Source organism: Haplochromis burtoni, unplaced genomic scaffold, assembly GCF_018398535.1.
Source record: "Haplochromis burtoni strain Fernald_Lab_line unplaced genomic scaffold, NCSU_Asbu1 Contig_65, whole genome shotgun sequence".
NCBI classification, from domain to species: domain Eukaryota; kingdom Metazoa; phylum Chordata; class Actinopteri; order Cichliformes; family Cichlidae; genus Haplochromis; species Haplochromis burtoni.
In genome coordinates this window covers 1,655,434-1,673,849 of record NW_024582426.1, presented here as the reverse complement: position 1 = coordinate 1,673,849, position 18,416 = coordinate 1,655,434, and the positions used below count along the sequence as shown (strand labels likewise).

Below are 18,416 nucleotides of genomic sequence, written 5' to 3'. Positions count from 1 at the left end.
ATGAGATTTTCTGTCACTGTCGCCAGGTGCTTGGTCTAAGGGGGTAGTCTGAGACTTGGGTTTTATACTCTTTGTGTTTATATACCACTTTGCATTTACCTAAAAAAAAATGTTATGGTTTTGAAAGTTTTTTGTTTTTGTTTCACACAAAGTTCTATGGAAGCATTTTCATGCCAGTAAAAATAAAAATCTGTGACTAGACTAAAAAAAAAAAAGCAAGAAAGAAAAGAATTTATCCAACAATAACAGCCCAAAACAAAAGAATTGCTTTTCGTGCCCTTGCTCTCCCTCTCAGTGTCTGGGTCCTAAGTCCTGCAAAACTACTCACTTTTCGGTCATAATGACAGCAATTTCCCAATTTATATTTTTCCATGTTTCAGGAAGCTACATAAACAATCAGCAGAGCACACCGGGTAACACAGAGGCGCGCACATTTTAAATTACATGATTACTTCAAAACAAAATCGCACACATTATTGACCCTCATAATGAGCAAAGAGCTCTACATGGAGCATTGCTCATGTAATAGCAGCTCTCATGCTTACTTCGCTTTGGATGACTAGCATGTTCTTCTTTATGTGTAATTTGCCAGTGATGAGCAAAGCCCTCATGTTGGGATGAGGTTACTCAAGTGGGATGCCATTCATACAAGTTTTCATGTGAGTGCTTTGCTGTGTTGCTCCAAGAGTCAAGTGTCACTATCATTTACATACTTGATCCATAATTTAACAGCTAAAGAAACATGATGGGAGTTGAGAGGGAAAAGAGTGGCAAAAGAAAACTTCCATCAACATACATTTGAATAGGAGTTTATTATCTGATTTTCAAAAAAAAATTAAAACAACTAATAAAAGACTGCTGCCAATAAAAGACCAATAAAAGTTACCCTGTATGAATACTAATTTAATCTTTTGTGTGAGTCCTGACATTACAATAAATATGAGTCTTAGATACTTACTCGGCGGTACCTTGGTTTCAAGTAAAACTGTGAGGAATCTTCAACTCATTTTTGACCAGAATATGTCCTTCAATGTGCATATTAAACAAATGTATATGACTGCTTTCTTGCATTTACATAATATCTGGAAAAAATAGAAATATCCTGTCTGAAGTGAAAAACTGGTTCGCGTCTAGTATTTATTACTTCTAGGCTGGAGTATTGTTCTTGATTACCATGAGATTGTTCTAAAAACTCCCCGAAAAAACTTCAGTTGATCCAAAATGCTGAATTTAAAATCCTTCCCCTCCCATACAAATTTTTGAACATTCAGGCCCAGTCTAATCTCAAAGACCTCATACTACCATATGACCCCAAATTAGTACTTTGCTCTCAGACTAACCACAAGTTAGCCTGCAGTCTAAGTATTTCAAAGTAGAATGGGATGCAGAGCCTTCAGCTTTCAAGGCCCCTCTTCTGTGGAATCAGCTCCCAGTTTGGATTCAGCTGACAGACACTTTTTTAAGGTTAGGCTTAAAACTCTAGTATACAGTTAGAGCTGGATTAGGTGGCCCTGAGCCCTTAGTTATGTTGCAATAGTCCTGGGCTGATGGGGGCTTCCCAGTTTCTTCTTCACTCACCTCTTTTATACACCACTATGCATTAAAATCAATTATTATTAATTATTATTAATCTCTGGCTCTCTTTCACAGTGTGTCTTTTGCCCTGTCTCCCTCTCCTCACCCCCAATAAGTCATGGCAGATGTCTGCTCCTCCCTAAACCCAGTTCTGCCAGAGGTTTCTTCCTATTAAAAAGGAGTTTCTCTTTTCCACTGTCGCCACAGCCTTTACCTTATAATATATAGTGCCTTGCGGCAACAGTTGTTGTGATTTGACAATATATAAATAAAACTGAATTGAATTGACTTGAAAACAATACCAATGATGCCTTTTTCAAGCATATTAAAGGCTGCCGAAAATGTCATCCTGATACCAAATGAAACAGACACAGAAGCAGAAAATGCTATCAGCCTTTAATCACCAGTGTGAATGTCAAATGTAGATTACACAGATGCAATCACCGTCCTCTGACACTGCAGCACCAGCGTGAAAAGCCCTTTTGTTTTGTCACATCTGCATGTCACCCCGTGCATGTCACCGGGGCGCCCACATCATAGAAATGGCCTCCTGACACGAGTTGGGGAAAATTCTTACCTGCAGGTTCCACTTTGTTTTGTTCCTCTAAATTGAGTACTTTTAATTGATGCTATGCCCACTAAACGGCAGTTATCACAATTCAGTAAGTTTGAAGTTCCTGCGACTGCAAAAGCATCGCTCTGTTTTAGGAACATCAACGTCAGTACCGACCATTATAAACTTTCGCATTCACATAAAAGGAAGACATACGTGGAAGCTCTGAGTGAACCCTTAAAATGAGGTGGTGGTGGAAAAAAATGAAGATAGTTACAGTGTGTGTATATTTTGTAATGCATGTGTGGCTGTGAGTTGTTTTTAGCTGGAAAAATAGTTAGCCTTTTAATGCTGTGCTGTGGCATGGGTCATGTTACAGACTTGTCCATAGACAAGAAAACAATAAATAAATAAAAAGGTGTATATTGCACACATGGGCTGTAAACAGTGTTATTTTTACACAAAAAATAACCCCCCAAAATACACTAGTTCTTTTTCTGTGACTAAATGTGTGTAATTGTCACAAAATATTTACAGATTAAACGTTATTTAAATGTATGAAGCAGAATTGGCCAAGACTTAAATTCCTCTACATATTCCTCTATAATGTATTATACTCTGTGGATATTTCCATTATTACAGCCATAACTCCATAAAATGTTTTCATGTCTGTACAATGTACATCAATGAGCTACAACAGAGGTTTTCATCACATCCTACACCGATGCTGTATTCATTTCCCTAAAGAATGCATGACTTTTATAGTTTCTTTAACTTGGACATATGAGGCAGAGTTTATGACACATGACAAGTGGTGGAAATGAAAATATGAAAGCATCCATTGTACACTTTGGATGTGTTTTGAAATCTCCCTATTTCATCACACTGAGCAAGTAGCTCTGAAGCTAACTGATGGTGACAGTGCACGTTACATACGCCAGCTGGGAGATTCAGCATTGTCTCTGCACAATAACTTCAACACAGCCATTTACCTCAAGGCATTGTCTGCAGATCAATGTTAATCCTTGATCTCAATCTGTGTCACATCTCTGACTCATTGTGTTGACATTCATTTGACTTGTTTATTGGTTTGCTTCGGGTCTCTGTATGGCCTCAGTGGACTTTTGCTATAAAACTGGACCACAAATATAATTTTATTGATGCAAAAAAGGCAAATTCATCTGTACAATACTGACAACACCCTCGTGTTCTTAAACACATGGTGTTTGGCCAGTGTATTTATGAAAAAAAAAATACACATAAGCCATTGAAAGTATAGAAATAATATCTATTTTGTGGCTTAATAATGCCACCTGCTGTCCTTATCATGTTTGATCATGTTTGAATGACATGAAATTTTGTCATCGCCTGAGAAAGTTGAGCCACCAGCAAGGAATTAAATATTTTGGTAGCTAGGAAGGCTCCTATTTTTGAATCTCAGTTCAAAGACAATGTATATAACTTCACAATGTTACTTTAATTTACACGATATTTTAGTCAATATCAAAATGGTTATTGCACTTTGGCAGTTCTAACCATTTTATGCACCCCTCCTGCTGTCCAGCATGGCAGATGGCTGACCCTTCTTGAATTAATTGAAGTGACAGAAATGGATGTCTCACTACAAAACTTTCCTCTTTCCTCTGTTTAGGGAATAAACCTTTTTTTCTCCTGCCATAATTAAAAAGTACATAGTTATGAGATTATGAAAGCTACATATATATATATATATATATGTTTCTTTCCCACTGTCTCCAAAGTGCTGGCCTATAGCGGGGTCAGATGATTTTTGGGTTTTTCTCTGCATGTATTATTGTAGGGTCTACCCAGTGGCGGTCCTAGCCTGTTTGGCGCCCTGAGTGAACACTCCCTCTGGCGTCCCCCCCCCACCACATAAAACTGTTGTCAGAACCATACTGAATTTCACCAGAGAAAAATGCGCACACACACGAACATGAAGAGAGAGAAAGTATGCATAGTATGCAAACAGCTACCAAACAGCCATCATAATTCATCATACAATGAGAACAGGGCAAATCAACAATTGACAATGACTAATTAATATTAAAATCTGTAACATTATGTATTGTTACTGTTACTATTTTTACCATTTCTTTTTGGAGCAACTGTAACCCACATAATTTCCTTAGGGATTAATAAAGTATTCTGATTGTGATTCTGATTGTTTCAGGATACATGACCTGCCATTATCCAATGACACATCTGCTTACCTCTATCTTTTGCTCATTTCTCCTCCTCTTTTTTCCCCCATTTTTTTCTAAACTGAGCACCTGATGGCTTTCAACTTTTCTTGTCCATCTTCCATTGGTTTTAATTTTGCACTTCAGTATGAACACCCATCCCCCAACTCGAGGATCGCCACAACATAACCTAATTGACCTACACCCTAGTTCACAGATTCACTTTGTCTAAGGTGTATTTCTGGAATTTCGCACAACCCAGGAACAAATCATGAATACATAATGGGCTTGGATTTACAATATTATGAATGAAATGTGCTCTATTTGGAAGCAACCGGCCCCACTGCCCTGTCGACAGGTTGTGTGTGAGACTTTAAATCATCAAACTGTAAATTATAAATTTTAAATTGTTATTGATCCCTTTACCCCTGGTCCTAATTTATTTTCTTACTCTTCTTATATTTGTTGTTTGTTTACTTGCACTGCTGTAACTGGAGCCTCGTCGTCTCGTCTCTCTATATACTGGACTGTATGTAGCGGAGATGACAATAAAGTTTACTTTGACTTCAGCAGCGAGCAGGCGCACCGAGGGCTCTCGCGCTCACTTTTCGCGTATAGAATTTCGAAAAAAACATCGATGCAAATTATAAGTCTGTATCATTATGTCTGTTGTTTTCGTGTTTGTTGGTTTGTTTTTATTTTGTTTTATTTTGCGAGTTGGTTATTAGATGCTGCTCCGGCCAGCCAGAGAATCCCCCCCGCCGCCCCGCCCTCTCCTCCCTGTGCCGCGCCCTTACTCCCAGCAAATGGGCGATAGAAAACCGATCGGTGCCTATGCCGTATCCAATATGCGCTGACATAATGTCGGGGCAGCATGAGTACGAGCATTTTTTTTTTTATTTAATTTTTTTGCCGATGCCCGTGATGTCGCCCCGGGCAACCGCTCGTGTCGCCCGTATCAAAAACCGCTACTGGGTCTACCTTACAATATAAAGCACCTTGAGGTGACTATTGTTGTGATTTGGTGCTGTATAAATAAAATTGAATTGAATTGGAAAAAAACAACAAACAAACAGATAAACTATGTATTTATCTGCACTTTTTTTTCAAGGCACTAAATTGGGTTCCGCGTGATTCCATGTGTGCTTTCAAGACTTTCTATGTGGTATTTCCACCGCATTCACCAAAATCTGCAAAGCTTGTGACTTTTTGTTGACTTGTAATTTTCCCTGATGAGTATGGCAATAGATAAACTAACATTCGTCTGTAGGCTATAATAAAACTCCCTCCCTTAAAATGCACTGGGTAAAAAAACACCTGTCTTTAGAAAAGTGCGTGGGACATTGCGTCAACATGTGGGACAGGACTCAACGAATAAATGCTTTGTTGTTCGACATAATGAACATAAAGAACAAATCTACACTTCTGTAGCGAGGAGATCTGTTATATTACGAGGGGCAACTGTTAAACAATTGCACAGAATTTATGTGACCTGAATGTAGTGTTATTTTTAGCGTTTGCTGGTGGAGGAGGATGTTGCTGTCACATGACCGCTCCATCTGAGGACCAGGAAGTAAGAGGGCTGGAGGGCTGAAAAAACAAGGTAACCGCTATTGTATTATATCTCTGTTAAAATGGACACAGAGTGCATTTTGAATAATAAAAACCCTGACAGTGGTTTATACGAGTATTTCGCGGGTGTACGCACTCTTTTCGCCTGGTTTATGCAACCGGCGTCATTTATGCTAACAGCAGCAGCTAGCTTTGTCTAGCTAACAGACGCTAACCGACAGAGAGGACAGCAGGAAGGGTCACCGATGTCTCTGGGTTCAGGGCTGCAGTATTCACCAGCTGCCTCGAAAGCACGTTTATTTTAGTTTTTGGGGCACTGTGTTGTAGTTTTAATCGACGTCCTTTAAATATGTCAGCGTTAGAAATGCACAAAGACACAAAGCGACTATTTATGTGCATTGACGTAACCTCTTCAATCAGGGATATGAAACTAAATGTACATCTTGACCACCGCTCATTTTGATCTTAATTGGGCTTAAAGTAACACAGCGTTTCAGAAAAGGAACATCATACCAACAGTAAAATGTGGTGATGGTGGTGTGACGGTCTGGGGCTGTTTTGCTGCCTCACAATCTGGAAGACTTGCTGTGGTAAATGGACAGTAGAATTCATGGTTCTATCAAAACATCCTGAAGGAGAACGTCCGACCATCTGTTCGCGACCTCAAGCTAATGTCCACTTGGGTTCTGCAGCAGGATAACAATCCAGAATACACCAGCAAGTCCACCCTTGAATGGCTTAATAAAAACCAACTTGACACTTTGGTCTAGTCAAACTCCTGACCTGAATCCGATTGTGGCTGAATTACAACAATTCTGCAACAATGAGTGGGGCAAAATTAATCCACAGTGCTGTAAAACTTGCTGCCAGTTATTGCAAACACTTGATTGCAGTTGTTGCTAAGGGTGGCCCAACCAGTTAGTAATAAACACCTTCATTTAGAAACTGAATTTTGTTTACTTATATTATCTTTGTCCAATATTTAATTGTATTTGATGATCTGAAGCATTTAAGTGTGACAAACTTACAAGAAAATGGTAAATCGGGAACGGGGCAAACACTTTCCACACCACTATAATAAATAAATAAAGAAATCAGTTTTTCTAGTATCCTGATGACTTTGCACTATTGTACCTACTCCGTCTTCTACATTAAAATATCTTTATGGAACTGTCTTGGAAAAGGCATTTTTAGTGTCAGTTATACTTTTTACCTCGATAAATACAGGATATATAAATGTGAAATAAATATAAAATAATATCAAAATCAAATAATTTTTATATGATACTACTTATCATTTTTTTGGCACGTCAGTTATAGTTAAGGCAGTGAAATGATGTTACATTATTGAACTGCAGTGTGCATCCTGTTATTTCTTACCATTTGATACACAAAAATTTCCCAAAAGAGTATAAAAACCTCTTTGGGAAAGGCTAAACTTCTTTGGGGCAATCACCAAAATTTTCTGTATGAAGGAAATGATAAACTTTATTTATATAGCATTTTTCTTAAAAAGTAACAATGTGCTTCTAAGAAACATCCAATAAAAAAAACTTGCTTGGGCCAAGCTGCTGTGTTTTGGACCTGCTGTAGTCACCCAGGCAGTGACAGACTGATACTTGAATAAAATCTATTATTAATCTAGTCCACTCAGGATGAAATTAAGGTGTGGATAACCATTCAAAGTCCCTAAAACAGACAACCAGCTTTAACTTTCCAAGTACCTGAAGTTGAAAGAAGCATTTATTTATGTCATGGTCTCTGTATGACAGCATCCATCATGACAGCCATAAAGCATGCTCTCCAGAGGGACATCTTCACACCCAATGATGAGCGTCTCCTTGGCATTGTTAATGTCTGCAAAGCAGGAAAAAAGAAGAAGAACTGCTTCTTGTGTGCTACAGGTAGTCACCATATAAATGGCTGTAAATAATGTGTAAGGATAAGAAGCTTTTTGAAGTAATTTTTTAAGCAATCATTTTTTTGCTCTTCCAGTTACCACAGAGAGGCCTGTCCAGGTTAAAGTAGTAAAAGTGAAAAAATCGGACAAGGGGGACTTCTACAAGCGACAGCTGACCTGGGAGCTCAGAGACTTGACAGAAGTAGATGCCAAAGATGCAAGCAAGGTGAGAAATAATACATTTCTCTGACCTTTTTTTTGTGTTTTCACTTAGAAAACATGTTTTCAAAGCTGATATTGTTTTTTACTTTTATGGTTTAGGAAAATCCTGAGTTTGATCTTCATTTTGAGAAAGTTTACCGGTGGGTGGCCAGCAGTACAGCTGAAAAAAACTCCTTTATTTCCTGCATCTGGAAGCTGAACCAGCGCTATCTGAGGAAGAAGGTGGAGTTTGTGAATGTCAGTTCTCAGCTGCTTGAAGGTGCGTAAATAAATACTCCACCATTAGCCATCCCTGTGACGGCATGCCTCTTGCTACAATTTGATTGCATTTGCTTAAAGGTGTGTCTGTTTATCTCAAACCACTGCCGTTGACACTAGAGTGCACATATTTGAGGTAATCTAATATGGAAGTGAGAATTCCACCTGGATTTTTCTTTTTAAGTAAAATTTTTAATGGCATGTTTTCAAAAAGATTCTGCCTCTTCTCTGTTTCCTGGTTTGTGGTATGGTTTTCTGTGTTAAAGTCTTTCTTTATTCTCACTTTTTTCTCTTTAACTTTCTCTGGCCAGAACTTCCTAAAGCGGAAGGTTGGTAGGACTTAACTTCCCCCTCCTCGTTCCTCACCATTGTGTTTTCATTACATCAAACCACCATTCTCACCAGAGACTTTCACCTCCTTAAAACCGCTGCTATTTGGCTCGTTGTTCTTAGAAAGTAAATAGAAAGGATTCATTTTGTTTGTCTACAGACATTTAGATCATGTTTTTAATCTCCTTGTTTCCCATGTTCGTTCCACATTAAAATGACTGTTTGTATCAAAATCAAATTTACATACTTGTCCTCTGGCCTGTAGCTGTGTATCTGTTTATATTGTTTTGAGTGCCATCGCCTTAGAGCAAGAGCGTGTTTGAATTAAATCTGCATGCTTGCACCTGTGTGGGTTCTCTGTACCTCTGATTTCTTCACACAGTCCAAAAGCATGCATGTTTAGTTGATTGGTGATTCTAAATTGGCCATAGGTGTGGATTTGAGTGTGAATAGTTGTATGTCTCTATGTGTTATCCCACCTCTCGCACTATGACAGCTGGAATAGGCTCCAGCTCCACAACAACCCTGAACTAAAAAAATTTGATGGAAGGACTCAGTTTTGGAGAAATAACCAGTCTTCTCTTGATTATAATTGAACTAGATGTCATGTGAACTTTGATGTGCACAGAATATTTTTGAAACACTCAGCAGTATACCTCTTTCTAGAAATCATGAGCCAATTACTCAAAAAAAACCAAGCGTTATAAACAGTTTGATGTTGGGACTATTTGCCTTTTGCTGTCTATACTGACCAAGCACTCTTACTTCTATTTGACATCATAGAGATACAAGAATAGAAAAAACCCTCTTAATTGAGCATAAATGTACTTAAAAGCAAGCAGGTTGAAGCATGAGCCTTTGGTTTATCGGGTTTTCTAGCATATATATACTGACTGACTTATTTGAAACCTTTCTTAATGAGTAGCCACATCTGAAAATCGTAGGAAAGTATAATAGGTCTCCTTTCATGTGTAGATCCTGTGTCATTTTCTTGAGCCTTGAGCATGAACTTCTTCTCATGACTATGTGTGTACTTCCTTTTGTTGGGTGTAGTTTAGCAGGTTGAAAATAGTTCCTACATGAAACTGCTCTTAACCTGGTGGGTACATTTTTTAAGTAATTGGATCATAATACTATGGAAAGATATTGATGCAGAGTTTTAAAATGTACTTATGTTGTTACCTGAGCTCCTCAAGGCATCTCTACAGCTGTTTATCACCAAAACTGGGCAAGTCGCACTCTAGAGGCCAGAGTGAAAATATTTATATTTGATTTTGCTGTGAATTGTCTCTTTTCATACATATGGATATGTCAGTATATAACCTTAGTAATATATCCCACACTATTTAATGCACACCTGTAGTTTAATTGGAGCTAAAAGAAGTAAAGTACATTGTTAGTTCAGTTGTTTCAGCATACAGATTAATTATTACAGTAATTTCTTTACTTGGAAGCTGATAGACATGCTTCATATTTTCAACCTCCTGCCACTACCTAATATTGTTTTTCATTTGTTGCTCATAGTCCTGCTACGCTTTCATCACTCATACAAAATAAGTACAGCTTTACTCTTAAAACCATGAAAGATCTGGGTATCCCTTACTCAGTGTAATTGTGCCTGTAGATGTTCTTTCAATAATGGAAGAAAACTGGATTGAGTCTGAAGATGCCATATCATGTGTTTTGAACTTTGCCATTCTACTTATGTCTTGCACATGTTTTTGTTCTCTTCTCCTGGGCTTAGAGTCTGTGCCAAGTGGTGAGAGCCAGAGTGTTGCAGGGGGAGATGAGGATGCTCTGGATGAATACCAGGAACTCAGCACCCGTGAAGAGCAAGACATTGAGAGCATGATGGTGACATGCGAGTACGCCATCTCCAATGCAGAGGCTTTTGCTGAGAAGCTCTTCAAGGAGCTTCAGGTTTTAGATGGGGTGAGTAAAGCCAGTTCATTGTCCATTTTTAAGGGTGACATCTGTTTAATGACCTAAAACCACTCTCATTAATAATGAAAGAAAATGATAGTAATTATATCTCTTTATCTGTTCTTACAATAAGGCCAACATTCAGTCCATCATGGCATCAGAGAAGCAGGTCAATATCCTAATGCAGCTGCTGGATGAGGCACTGGGAGAGGTGGACACCATCGAGGGCAAGCTGAGCAGCTATGAAGAGATGCTCCAGAGTGTGAAGGAGCAAATGGACCAGATCTCACAGAGCAATCGTCTCATCCAGATCAGCAACACCAACAATGGCAAACTACTGGATGAGATCCAGTTCTTAGTGGTAAGAAGCACATTAAAATGTTTTCCAAAATATACCAAAATAAGCAGCAAACTTTAAGCCTCAGTGGATATGAGGGTATTGGAAATTTAAAACTTTATGGGGAATGGCCATGTTGTTTTTCAGAGGAAGAAGTGATCGTATTAGGTCTAAAGGGTGGCAAAGCTTGGTTAGTGAACTGCATCCATCCAGACTGCATGGCTTCATACTGATTGTTGCTAAGTAACGTACAAAAAGACTTTTGGGGCACCTTTTTAGTTCAGTTAATCACACGGCAAGTAAAATTAAGGTGAAGCCACCCATGTCCACTTCATAGTCAAAGCAGATACACTCCTGATTTTTAGGACTTGATAAAGTTCAAAAGGTTGCGTTTATGAAATTCACTTTTAGAACCAGTCTAAAAAGGCCACTTGAGGATCAGTTGAGCAATTCTACTTTCAACCAAATTTAGATTTTGCTAGACAACGACACTTTGATTTGTGACTTTCATTTTGTTTTCCTTGTGTAGAACTACATGGACTTATCAAAGGGACACATCAGGGCCTTACAGGAGGGAGATCTGACATCCCCTAAAGGTATAGAGGCCTGTATCAATGCCTCTGAGGCTCTCCTGCAGTGTATGAATGTGGCTCTCAGACCAGGTAAGTTTAAAAATGACGTTTTCTTGATTACTTGCTGACTGGGTTGATGAGCCAGTGCTCTTTAAAAAAAACAAGTAATGAGATTAAAGTCTTGTTGTTTTCTTTCTGCAGGCCATGAAAAACTCATGGCTGTGAACCAGCAACAGCTCCTGTTTGCTGAACTGAGAGACACCTTTGCTCGCCGCCTCACGAATCATCTCAACAATGTGTTTGTTCATCAGGTAACAGGCATAGCTTGGTCAGGAATATATTTTCATTGTCTTATTCTAAACATTTAAAGAAGGAAAATCTCATCAGAATAAATGTCTCTTGAATCCCCCAGCACTACTGAACTGTGAAATTGAACAGGGTGTACTGATAACGTTGAAATTTGTTGGTTTCGTAAATGTTTGGCTGAACAAAGTAGTGTAAGCAGATTTAATAGTGAAATGTTTTGGTATCCTCGTCCCTGGTCTGCTGTGAAATAGAGGACATCAGTCTATCCTTTGCTTTTCCAAGCTCTTTGTCTCTCTCTTTCTCCTCTACTGAGCTTTCTGTTTAGTTAAGACTTACTTCCTGGGCTTCCTTGTATCGTCTCCCTTCACCTATCCTTGATTCTCTGTGTATCCCACTTTGAATCATCCCACTCTGCTCTTTGTCTCTGTGTCAGTTCAACCACTTCAGTCACTTCAAAATGACCATCCCTCAGTTCTATAGGTCCTCCTGTCTGTCACTTCCAGTGAGTACCCTCACAGCAACCCCCACGTGCCCCATTTTGCTAATGTTTGAATTCTCACATATAACTCAAACATACATGCCATGAGAGCTCAAGCTTTTCACCATAGCACATTATGTATTGCATGGGATATATTTCTAACTACTGAACATCTCACATTTGATCTCAAAGCTGAAGAGGCTCTGTCCATCCTTCTCCTCCTCTGGCAAATGCCTCGGCTCAGGGCTCATTATGTTTGTGTGCTAACGTGGCTTCTTTGCTAATAGTCTCATCTCATAAGATGCTGTGCCTGTCTGCGTGCATGTCTTGAAGAGACTGAACAAGCTTAGGGGAAAGTGGGAAGAACATCAGTTCGGTATCAAAAGAGATGCAGTTCAGGAAGTTGGCTGAGAATGTGGTGGCTCTGGAGTGTAAGACTGTCTTAGATTATTTACTTTAACATCATTTGGATATCCAGTACACTAAGGTAATGCTTCAGATGATTGTAAGAGGAAGCAGGCCAAGTCTTCCTTTTGCATAACATGTGTTTGCGTGCATATATGGAAAAATGCATATTATAACTTTTCTCCTGTAATGTATACTTCTGGTGAATATACTGCTAATGATTATCTGTTCTCACTGTGATCTTCAGGGCCATGACCAGAGCTCAACCCTGTCACAGCACACAGCTGAGCTGACCCTGCCCAAACACAGCCCTCTCCACAGGGACTTACTGCGCTACGCCAAGCTCATGGAGTGGCTGAAGAACACACACAGGGAGAAGTACGAAGGCCTGTCGAGGGTCAGTGCAGTGTTACTTTGCGAAAATACTTGCGAAACAGTTTGACATTTTGGGAAGTGTGCTTTTTGTGGGGTTTGGATACTACAGCAGACATTCGTGAGCATCATAATACAATTAAATAAGCAGAAAGTGGTTAAAAAAGACTAAGAAATAAACTAGAAGCAAATAAAAGAGGAAAGAGCACATGATTCTTAGTATAATATAATGCTTTCCTAGAATGTATGTTTTCCAAAATGTTAATACACATTTTAGCTGTAACAAGTCATAAATCTTAACAAATATTCTCTAATTTTTTACAGACATATGTTGAATATATGAGCAAACTGTATGAGCGAGAAATCAAAGAGTTCTTTGAAGTTGCCAAAATAAAAATGGCGGGTACATCCAAAGACCCGAAGGGCAAGTTCGGTAAGCGCTATGATTCCCACGTTAAACTTAACATGAACTATGCTTGTCTTCCATCATGTAGTTTACTCAAAAGGAATGAATTTTGTTGCATTTCTTGACTGTTTTATCCTCTTCTTATATTATGTTCTCACACCTTTACAAACATTTCTGCACCATGTCTGGTACCAAAAGCATTACCAAAATCTTTTTAGAACAGGTCTCACAGCTCTGCATCCTTGGCAGCCTTCTTGATAATCCCTCCAGGCACTTATTTGGACAGTTATTTTGAAGCTTTATCTAATGATCACGGCAGCATTAAAAACTGCATCTGTAGAATCACCAGTTGAATATGATTTTAAAAAACAAAACACTTGAAGATTTATGTGCTTTAGCTTTTAAAATAAGATTATAAATAGCTTTTTTTCCCCTTGAAACTATTCTTATACCACCATCTTTGCTGTTGCAGGCTTCTCCATCTTATAATCTTATGCCTGCATCCAAAGTTTGTCTTTCAGTAATGTCTCCTTTTCCCTTTGCACAGGGACTTTACATGCTTTGTTTCTCAATATGTATAATCTGCACAGAACCCCTGGATGAGCTTAGGTTTTGGCATATTTATAGGACTCTGCTTTCTGCACTCTGTATTAGCTTTTCCTTCTGAAAACAAAAACAAAGACTTTGTTTTCCAAAGGTTTTTTCGAGCTACTACCTAAGTCACTGTGGTGCACGTCAGCATATGTGTACATCTAACATCTAGCCTTACCCCTCCCATGCTGCATGTATTAAGCCTAACCTGTGTCTGTCTTTGATGCCCGCCTTTCTAACTGGCTGCAGCTACGCTTCCGCGGAAAGAGAGTGCACTCAAACAGGAAACAGAAAGTAAGTACGACATTTGAAATGGAGCTGTTCCACTGTCAATTTTCAACTGTGCTTCTGATCACTACATGGCTGTACTAAAATGAATCCTCTGATCAAACCCCTTTGCTGTTCCAATACAAGCCATTACCTCACCCTGTACCTGGTTGGTTGGGCTAAATCATCACAGTACATTACCACACATTCTGTAACAAATGCCAAAAATCTAACCATTTAATTTGATGTTAAGTTGGATTCCTTCACTGTAGAATTTTTGGAAAACTGACTTGTATTAGCCTTCCCACAAAACATAGCCATTAACTCATACCATATTTGTTGTGCTACATTAGGCCTACATGGCAGCTCTGGGAAGCTGACAGGCTCTACCTCAAGCCTGAATAAGCTCACAGTGCAGGGCTCCAACAGCCGGCGTTCCCAGTCTTCATCACTACTGGACATGGGCAACATGTCCGCTTCTGACCTCGATGTGGCCGACAGGACCAAGTTCGACAAGGTAACACTACCAGAAATTTAAGTGGAGTGGAAATAAAGCAACATGTGTGTACATCCTGAGAAATTACATTTATTTATTTATTTATTTTTGTCTCTGCAGATATTTGAGCAGGTCCTCAGTGAGCTGGAGCCTTTGTGTCTTGCAGAACAAGACTTCATCAGCAAGTTTTTCAAGCTGCAGCAGCATTTGACAGTTGCACCCCCTCTCGCACAGGTATTTTTTTTTGATCACTTACTGGAAATGGCTGTAACAGAAAGATCAAATGTCATCTAAATGAATTATAATACTTCACAACAATAGCAGTGCTTGTACTTGTGTGGTAGCATCTGAAACTGGAGCATTTGTTTCTCCTGAAAGCGTAGAATAAAACAGTGATGACAGATGCTAGCGTGTTATCAGATCCAGTGTCATTCATATATGCATCCACAGATGTTTGTTTAGGTTTGTCATGTTTGATCTCTTTTGTCCTGTCAGCCAGAGACGGAGGATTTCGATGGAAGCTTGCCATCTAAAAAGCCTCCCCAGGCAGAACACAAACACTCCTTGTCATCAGAGTGAGTTCTTGCAGATCATTGCTAATATTTCTGATGTAATTTTTTTTTTTTTTTTTAAATGCAATTGTTCGCTTCTTTTTTCAATTTCCAGGAAAGATATAGTGCGGCTGATGATGAATAAAATCTTCCAGAGCATCGAGACAGAGCTCAACAGCCTCATCGCTCTGGGCGACAAGATTGACAGCTTCCACTCTCTGTACATGCTGGTGAAGATGAGTCACCATGTGTGGACAGCTGAGAACGTTGACCCGGCTTCTTATCTCAGCACAACTTTGGGAAATGTGCTGGTGACTGTCAAGAGAAACTTTGACAAATGCATTGTGAGTAGTGCCTTTTGTTGTTGTTGTTGACATCACTAAATTCAAGTCTGGTTAAGGAATATTATGTAGGTTTATTGAAGGCTGCCACACTATGTGTCTGTCTAATTTCTTAACTGCTTATCCAACTCCAGACCCATGAGCAACTCGGGGTCATTGGGGGGGGGGCTGGAGATTATCCCAGCTGTCACAGGAGGAGAGGCGGGGTACACTCTGGAAACTCGCCAGTCAATCGAAGAGCCAACAGACAGAGACAGAAACACGCTCTGACATCCACACTTCCAGCCAATTTAGAATCACCACTTAACAAACACATCTTTGGCTTGTAGGAAGAAGTGAAAGTAGGTGAAGGAAAATTAAAAAGGCTGAGGGATAACATGCAAACTCCACAAAATAGTATAAAAGAGGGACAAAGGTTCTGGGTCTGAAAGGTAAGGGCAACACAAACGTGCCTTAAACCTGGAGTCACTAAAGTGGTAGAAAGCCTTGCAGCTGGGTGACTATGGGTCAGGAATGGTTGTGCAGCACGGCTACTCATGCCTGGATATTGCATTCAGTGTTGTGACACCAAACACGTGAGTTTACAATGAAGTCATAAAGGCAAAGTGTAGTTTTCTGATGCTGAGAAATTTATTTATAGCGATCTACTCCTCAAAAATCATAACAGTAGTATCGTTTTGTGAAAAGGCTAAGCAAAGCATGGAAGTTTTGCAAATTTTACTCAGAATTCATTTTCTGTGATAATCCAGGGCCTGTGGGAAATTACTAGTGTTGTTGTTTATTTGTTTGTTTTCAGTCAAAGGAGTCATTGCTGGGCTGAATTTGGGAATAAATTTTAACTTTCTTTCTTTTCTTTTTTTACAGTCTAATCAGATCCGACAAATGGAGGAATTTAAGATATCCAAGAAGAGCAAAGTTGGTATCCTGCCTTTTGTCACTGGGTTTGAGGAATTCGCTGAACTGGCTGAAACCATATTTCGCAATGCAGAGCGTCGAGGAGACCTGGACAAAGCTTACGTTAAGCTTATCAGGGCCGTCTTCATGAACGGTGAGACCACTGATCATTAAGCAAGTTCTTATTTATTGGAAAAGGATCATGTGAAGTTGATGAGGTGTCCTGGAATTTCTGACTTGTTTATTGTCTTCTCAGTGGAGAAGGTTGCCAATGAAAGCCAGAAAACACCACGAGATGTCGTGATGATGGAGAATTTCCACCACATCTTTTCTACGCTGTCACGTCTAAAGATTTCCTGCCTGGATGCAGAGAGACGAGAGGCCAAGCACAAATACACAGACCATCTACAGTCTTACGTAATCAATTCTCTGGGCCAGCCTCTAGAAAAACTGAATGTGAGAAGAGTTAAAGTGACCACAAAATTCAGTCATCTTTATTAGCCTGAGTTGGAGTATTACGAATATAAGCAGAGTTTTATAACAGGCAAACTGTCATCTCGCTTGCAGCATTTCTTTGAAGGAGTTGAAGCACGTGTAGCCCAGGGTGTTCGTGAGGAGGAGGTGAGCTATCAGCTGGCCTTCAACAAGCAAGAGCTGCGAAAAGTAATCAAAGAGTATCCTGGTAAAGAGGTGAAAAAGGGACTCGACAATCTTTATAAGAAGGTGGACAAACACCTGTGTGAAGAAGAAAGTCTGCTGCAGGTGAGAAAAAAACAGTTTAGGGGATTAAAATCATTGCATGCCTCTTCCTGCCTCTGAACTGTTGCACTTCCTGTCTATTCCTCTAGGTGGTGTGGCACTCCATGCAAGACGAGTTCATCCGTCAGTACAAGCACTTTGAAGATCTCATAGGCAGGTGCTACCCTGGCTCTGGGATCACTATGGAGTTTACAATCCAGGACATGCTGGAGTACTTCTCCAGCATTGCTCAGTCTCATTAATCTTGCTGCTATGCACCTTTCCTTAATGATTCATTACTGGCTCACACTGGCTGAAGATACACTAGCAATTTACAAACTACCATCTAATGCTTTTTGAATTAAGAACATTTCCTCTTTGTGTTTTTATTTGAATGAAAGGGAATTTGTACATAAGACAGTGCTAGGGATATTGCTGCATTTTTTTGTGTGTGTGTTTCGTTGAGATTTAACAACAGCTCTCTAAATACTTCTTGTTTGTCATATTTTTATTATTTCTTGATGCCATATGTACATAATAAATTAGCATCTGCACAACCCCTCCTAGTATTTGTCGCACATTTCTGTTTGTTTTACCGTTAAGTCAGGGGAGTGTCCTTGCTCTCGATACTGGATGAGAGCAGGGATAGGACCAGTGGTGGAGCGTAACTTTACTGAAGTACAATTTTAATATACTTTGTTAAAGTATATCTGTGTTATTTTGCTTTTTCTTTACAGTTGAATGCAAACATTGCATTTTGTACTGCGCACATTTACTTTAAAGGTTATACATCTCCAGCTGCATCAATAAAGTGATGTATACATACACTTGGTAGTGACTACTTTTGCTTTAGGTAATTTATTTTTTTTTATGCTAAAACTTTTATACTGTTAGGCTACTTGGTTATGATAACTACAGTGTGTTTAGGAAAAACAACCCATCAATGGTAATAGTCACCCTCCTACTGAATACTCTAGTTAACACAGTATTAATTTAAGCAAATTTTTTATTGGTAATTTCAGTATTTATTTCCAATTTTTTGGTCAAATAAACTATTCATATTACAAAGCTATTAAATAAACCTTTGTGAGCCAAAAAAAACCTCATTAGAAATATAGTATAGTAACA

The 18,416-nt window shown here is 39.2% G+C and overlaps 1 protein-coding gene across 4 annotated transcripts; it reads left to right on the top strand.

Annotated features, from left to right (window-relative positions):
* Window positions 1–5,825: 5,825 nt before the first annotated feature.
* Window positions 5,826–18,115, top strand: exoc1 (exocyst complex component 1). Of its 4 annotated transcripts, XM_005923299.3 has the most exons (20): window positions 5,826–5,932; window positions 7,674–7,805; window positions 7,897–8,027; window positions 8,123–8,282; window positions 8,593–8,610; window positions 10,356–10,543; window positions 10,668–10,895; window positions 11,401–11,533; window positions 11,645–11,754; window positions 12,880–13,029; window positions 13,329–13,437; window positions 14,251–14,295; window positions 14,622–14,785; window positions 14,885–14,998; window positions 15,260–15,339; window positions 15,431–15,659; window positions 16,521–16,704; window positions 16,807–17,006; window positions 17,118–17,312; window positions 17,399–18,115. In XM_005923299.3, the coding sequence occupies exons 2-20, from the start codon at window positions 7,682–7,684 to the stop codon at window positions 17,549–17,551; spliced, it is 2,715 nt and encodes a 904-aa protein (XP_005923361.1). In that variant the 5' UTR covers window positions 5,826–5,932; window positions 7,674–7,681; the 3' UTR covers window positions 17,552–18,115. The 4 variants fall into 4 exon arrangements, with proteins under 4 accessions (XP_005923361.1, XP_005923362.1, XP_005923363.1 ...); XM_005923300.3 differs by lacking the exon at window positions 8,593–8,610; XM_005923301.3 differs by lacking the exon at window positions 14,251–14,295.
* The last annotated feature ends 301 nt before the right edge of the window (window positions 18,116–18,416 follow it).

What these genes read in the sequence shown, in the direction of transcription:
- exoc1 (XM_005923299.3), top strand. Translation starts at nt 7,682, where the DNA reads ATGACAGCCATAAAGCATGCTCTCCAGAGGGACATCTTCACACCCAAT. An exon ending in AGCTTCAGGTTTTAGATGGG is followed by an intron (nt 10,544 to 10,667) that starts GTGAGTAAAGCC and finishes TCTTACAATAAG; the next exon opens with GCCAACATTCAGTCCATCAT. An exon ending in CAGGGCCGTCTTCATGAACG is followed by an intron (nt 16,705 to 16,806) that starts GTGAGACCACTG and finishes TTGTCTTCTCAG; the next exon opens with TGGAGAAGGTTGCCAATGAA.